We start from the raw sequence: 6,740 nt of genomic DNA on the forward strand, positions 1-6,740 counted from the left end.
TAGTGATTGTAAAAAGATGATTAATAGCTTGTTGGAATCGCCTTATTAAGACGAATCTAATGGTGGTAAGCTCATCTCTCTGTGATCAATATTGACGGAGTTACTACTTAAAAACTATTTAATATTTTTTAATTTCAGAAATTGATTTAGTAATTGGATTTCGATGTATCTTATACCATTAGATTCGTCTTATCAAGACGAATCAAATGGTAGTAAGATAGTCTCTCTAGGATCAATATTGGCAGAGTTATTACACAAAAACCATTAATATTTTTTAATTTTAGAAATTAATCTAGTGATTGGATTTCGATGTATTTTATACCATTAAAACTGTCTCATCAAGACGAATCGAATGGCGGTAAGATCTCTCTATGATTAATATTGGCAGAGTTACAATACAATAAAGTTTTAAGTATAATTCTGGCTAAAATTATGTTAATTTTTGGCTGGAATTATAATATACTAATATAAGAAATTTTTTATATAGTTACATCTCTTTATAATCATCAAATATGGACTATTCCAAATGTGTGACTATAAAGAGAGTTGACTGTATTGTGAATTAGAATTTTCAATTAGTTTTACATATATTGTATTAATTTTTTTATATAAAATTTTAATAAATAATTATATGTTTTGCAGCAAAAATAAATAAATAAATAAATATGGGTTTAAAAGTTTATATTTAATAATAAAATTGGAGTATTTATAAATTTTTAATATTTTTAAAAAATATATTTTAAGAAAGTAAACTGGTAACTTTATTCTTCAAAATAAAAACTATTAAATTACCAATCAAATTTTTTAAAAAATATCTATATAAAAGTTATTAGTATTTAAATTTAGTAATTTCTATATAATCAGTTTAATTGCCGATCTGTCTAAAATCGGCACTGCATTACTAATAAAATTCAGGAATAATTAGCGATAATAAAAAAAAGCATTTTTTGCATCTTACATGCAAAATAAGTTTCACCCGTTTTACAAACAGAAATATCATAAATACAATATTTTCTTTCATTTTATGACAAGTCATATTCGCCAAAAAATTTTATAATTATATTTCTATAACTGGTTTTCTTCAACTTTCACTTGTTTTTAATAATAAAAATATTTCAAAAAAGCTTTTAAAAACAACTTTAGAAGCTAAAAATTATAGGTTTTTAATGTAAATAATGCAATATAGTAAAATGAAATATTGAAATTTTGTATATTTTAAGGTGTAAATCTGACACACACGCATAGTAAACTCATTATTTTGCATATGAATGTATAACTTTTTTTTGCAAATTCATTTTTTTCAAATATTTTTTCAGTATATTATATGATTTTTTTTTTATAGTCAATATGTCATTTATGAGATATCCTTTTTTGAAGTTTGTATTCTAGCACAAAATCGGCAAATTTAATCCTGAATTTTATTAGTAATGTAGTGCTGATTTTAGGCAAATCTGCAATTAAATTTAAAACAAAAAAGTCATGTAAATGTATTTATTTTATAAAAATCTACATAATTCAAATCAATATTTATTTATTGAATATTATTCTAAAATTTAAAATATTGAATTTTTTTTCAATATTTAAATTCTATAACTACTTGTATATTAATTTATTAATTTTTATAATTATAATACTTGTAAAGAATATTACATTTTTTAAAATGGTACTAGACTACTAGCTTTTAAATTTTTCTTTTTTTATTTGCTAATTTTTTTTATTAATTAAATATTATTAATTTATTTTTACAATATATTATTCATTATAAATTATATTTAAAATTGTATTTAAATAAAATATTTTTTTTTTTTTTAGCCAAGGTAGTGCAATTTGTGAGTTTATTAATTATATGTAAGAATATAAAAAAACATCTGTTATATAACTAATTTATTAAAACTCCAAACCAGTTTTTCATCCATAAGATTACTTCTGTGCCCTACCATTACCTTATGAAATTCACCTATATCCTTCAATAGTAGCTATTAAATTATATAGGATTACTATTTCATAAGGCTTAAGTAAATGCTTTCACTACCCTCTAAATAAAAAAAAAAAGAAAGTTTATATTATATTTGTATATTTTTGTATTATTATATACTTTCCAAAGTACCCTGTTTCCTTCTCTAATAAATTGGTTAATGTATTGTTTTGTTTTTTCTAATGCTATTGATCATTGTTCATTATGTTTCAACATTTTCCTTTTTTTCAAGTCAAATGTACCCTCTTCTGTTTGTATAGTTAGAATCCATTTGTATGTAATACGTTAATGTGCTAATGGCCTTTTTCTTAAATCTTGTTTTTTTATGCCTTTAGTATGTTCACATTCTGCTACTGCCTTACAACGTGGTTGCCAGATGATATTGTAAAATTCACTAACAAATACTTTCAAGAAAAGAGCTGCAATAGTTAATGCTATTCTCTTTGACTTAACAATGGTCTTGAGTTCCTTATATTTTTCTTTTGAAAAAAAACTTTTTATCATTAAGTGAACATAGGGAATAGGCATATTCAAATCAACAACAGTTGTGTTAACTAAGGTTGCTTGCCAAAACTAGGAAGTTTCGGCATGCCAAAACTGCCAAAACTGCTAAAACTAGGTTTCAGCAAGCAATCAAAAATGCTGAAATGCCAAAACTGCTGAAACTGCCGAAACTGTTTCGGCGTTTCGGTGCAGTATATCATATGATATACATATAGTTTCAGCATTTCCGATGTAATATTGTCCAACCTGCAGTAGCCGATCCGATTTTACCGATCTAATCGGCTGATAATCTCTTTTTTTTATAAAAAAATATTTTTTTTTTAATACCTTTAGTCTTGTGAATTGACAAACAAGTACGGTATCTTTTTTTCCGATTCTTAAATGGTAACGGTAAGTCTATTTTTTTTTCTTTTATTATCTTATGTATTTTTCTTTTATTAACTTAATTTTATTTTTTTTATTTTAGGTTTTGGTTGCTTGGCATTGAGCGGCAATGTTAGAAGGGAGGTTTTTTAATATATTAATATAATAACATTTAATAATGTTCTTTTCTTTTCTCTTAGGAACGTTCTTTTCAGCGCATTTTCTGGACTTGAAGGTATAGTATTTCGAAGGGGAGGGGGGTATTCTTAATATAAGAACGTTTAATAACGCTCTTTTCTTTTTCTTTTTGTAGGAATGGACTTTTTGACGTGTTTCCTGAACTTGAAGGAACAGCAATTTGAAGTGGGAGGAAGGTGTTCTTGATATAAGAACGTTTAATAATGTTCTTTTTCTTTCCTTTTTGTAGGTTCCAAATTGGAGCCTTGGAATTGGAGTGACTGGGAGTTTTTAGTTTAAACTCTTTTTACTTAGATTTTTGAACTGGAACCTTAGAACTGGGCGGGTACTATATGTGGTAGTGGGAGATAAGAGATGGTGAAGAAAGTGCTTCAGAATGTTTTACTAATATTCATTATTTTTTTATCGTAGATTCCGTCGTGCTAGACTGAAAACGGAGTTTCAGACTAAATAATATACTTTTCTAATTAATCTGTTTTAATATAAATAAAAAATTGCAATAAACTAATATATTAAATTATAGGCAATTTCTATTTGTACACGGGGTGTTTAAACACGGGTCATATTAGTATATTAAAAACGGCATTCAAAACCTTCTTTAATGCCTTAAGTAAACTTGCAGAGCAGGTGAAAATACATATATTTATCTGTAATATAATAAGAATAAAAAGTAAAAGAGTATAATGTCAGTAGCATTCAATTTCAAATTAAAAAACAAAAAATTAGTCTATTAAAAATTATATTTATATGACCCGTGTACAAACACCCCGTGTAAACTTTGAAATTTTCTAAATTATAATATAAACGAAATAATTTTTTTTTAATTTTTGTTTTTTTTTTGTCGTGTTAGTAGTAACTTAAAACAAATTAATAAAAACCTTTAGCTTAGTAACGAGCAAATAATTTAAATGGGGTGGGTATGTATGTGTGAGAATAAGTCTAAAGAAACAACTGTTTCTTTCTTTTATTTTTTATAGAAAGTTAATACTATATATGCCAAAACAATGCCGAAACTCTAATAAAGTATTAGTATCAGTTATGCCGAAACTATGCCAAAATGCCGAAACAGTTTTGGCAGTTTTGGCAGTTTCGACACTATATAAGAAGTTTCGACTTTCAGCATTGGGCCAAATGAGTTTCGGCAGGCAACCTTAGTGTTAACAAAGAAGTTGTTATTCCATGAGAGCAGTTGTTGTTAGGGATGGGGAAGTTCCACAAATGAGCGGCTCGAGCACGGTTCAGAACTGAGAACCGAGCTGGAACCGAGAATCGGTTCCGGTTCTCTAGAACTCAGCCGCTTGACTCGAGCAGTTCAGTTCGGTTTATAATATTATAATAGTCATTTGTTAGAGTCGATTTATGGAGATCAGCGATCAAGTGACTATCAGATGCTATCGGATGATATTATTTTTCGGCAAATACGTCATAAAATAAATATTAAATCATAATTACGTCAATGATTTTTTTTTAAATTTTTTTAAATAATAAAAGGACTTTTATTCTAAAAACTATTTCAATTATTCGTAAATAAAAATTCTAAAATTGTGATGTATTAACAAAATTAATCACCATCTCGAAGGTTAGATACTAAGAGGCAAAGTTTTATAATTCTTACGATTATTTCTTAAAACGTAAGAAATAATTCTTACGATTATTTCTTAAAAACCATTATACGAAAAAATTTACATCCCAATAATCAAAGAACTGAAAAATGGTTGAATTAAACGGGAAAGTTACAATAATTATAAATATACAAAATAGGAAATTTGAATTATTCCTTTATGTTGAAATAATAATTAATCGGTTAAGAAACTTGTATTTGATCCCGTACACTATGAAATTAACAAAATCGGCTTTATAAATATGATGATTTTCCTAAAAAAGAATCTGTAACAGACTAATAGCTGATAAAATAAATACCGATAATCTAAAAAGATGACAAAAAAAAAATCCACTCTCATCTCAAAATGTCATTAAGTGACGAAGAATTTGTTCCCGACCAAGAAGATTTAGTGCTTGAAGATGAAGAGTTTGATGAGGAGTGGGAAGATGTTTTAGATCCTGATGATTCAGCTAGCCAGTTGTCACGTATGAATATAGGATCAGATACTGACATTTCGGATATAACAACTACGTCAGGAAGTGCCGTATGGCAATACTTTTATAAAAATCCGTCATATGCTCACTGGTCGAAATTAAAAAAATTGGACATATGGAAAATCGGCCAAAAATCAGACCAAAATTGACTAACATTATAAATCGGCACATCTGATTGATGCCAATCAGACAATTTGATAAAAATTCAGCAAAAAATCATTATATTTGATTGACGGCTGATTGATGCTAGTTGAAATCAAAAAAAAATGGACAAATGGCAAATCAACCTAAAATTTGCCCAATATTCAAATATGCACTTCCGATTTATGGAAAATTGACAATTCAATAAATATTCAATAAAAATTCAATAAAAATTCAGCAAAAAATCATTATATTTGATTGACGGCTGATTGATGCTGGTTGAAATTAAAAAAAAAATGGACAAAATAGCAAATCAACCTAAAATTTGCCCAATATTCAAATATGTACTTCAGATTTATGGAAAATTGACAATTCAATAAATATTCAATAAAAATTCAATAAAAATTCAGCAAAAAATCATTATATTTGATTGACGGCTGATTGATGCTGGTTGAAATTAAAAAAAAAATCTGACAAAATAGCAAATCAACCTAAAATTTACCCAATATTCAAATATGTACTTCAGATTTATGGAAAATTGACAATTCAATAAAAATTCAATAAAAATCCAACAAAAATTTGTTAAAAAATCATTATATTTGATTGACGGCTGATTGATATCAAAAAAAAATCTGACAAATTTGTAAATCAACCTAAAATTTACAATATTCAAATATGTACTTCAGATTTATGGAAAATTAACAATTCAATAAAAATTCAATAAAAATTTAGCAAAAAATTATCATATTTGATTAACAGCTTAAAATTTGCCTAATATTGTCTGATTTATGGCACTTTTATATCAAATTGCACTGGTCGAAATCAAAACTTTTGGGCATGGAAAAATTGTCTCAATTTCAGAAGTTATTCGAATAAACGATTTTTCAAAATCAACTTATGATGTACTAAGCCGCAGCCACAGTAAAATTAATCTGGCAATTAGTTGATCTATTACCGAATTTAGACTTTATTTAAACTAAAGTTTCGAAACTTTATCTTCATCTAACTTTATTCCTAAACAAAACGGTTTTAAACGTTTTGGGATTTTTTTTTAATTTTTTATCGGAAATAATGTTCCAATTTTTATCATTTTTATTTTTTACGAAACGTTTTTTAACTTTTCATTTAATATTTTCAATCGGAACATTAGTTAACGTTCTGATTTTATTAATTTTTTTTTGCAAAACTATTACTTTAAAAAACGTTTTCTAACATTTTTTTTTTATACTTTTAAATAGGAAATCGGCTCCTACTTGGATACTGAATTCCAAAGGTAAGTTTCGAAGAATTTCTTCGAAACTTTATAAAAAAAAACGTTTTCTAACGTTTTTTTTATACTTTTATATAGGAAATCGTCTCCTACTTGGATACCGAATTCCAAAGGTAAGTTTTGAAGAATTTCTTCGAAACTTTATAAAAAAAAACGTTTTCTAACATTTTTTTTTATACTTTTATATAGGAA

General features: G+C 26.2%; 1 protein-coding gene across 1 annotated transcript; it reads right to left on the reverse strand.

Moving 5' to 3' along the window:
* Positions 1-2,260: 2,260 nt before the first annotated feature.
* On the reverse strand, positions 2,261-2,503 carry OCT59_006224 (uncharacterized protein; the record flags this gene model as incomplete). Its single annotated transcript, XM_066141121.1, has 1 exon — positions 2,261-2,503. The coding sequence occupies one exon, from the start codon at positions 2,501-2,503 to the stop codon at positions 2,261-2,263; it is 243 nt and encodes an 80-aa protein (XP_065997945.1).
* Positions 2,504-6,740: the final 4,237 nt, after the last annotated feature.

The sequence above is a fragment of the Rhizophagus irregularis genome, chromosome 14 (assembly GCF_026210795.1).
Source record: "Rhizophagus irregularis chromosome 14, complete sequence".
Lineage (NCBI taxonomy): Eukaryota > Fungi > Glomeromycota > Glomeromycetes > Glomerales > Glomeraceae > Rhizophagus > Rhizophagus irregularis.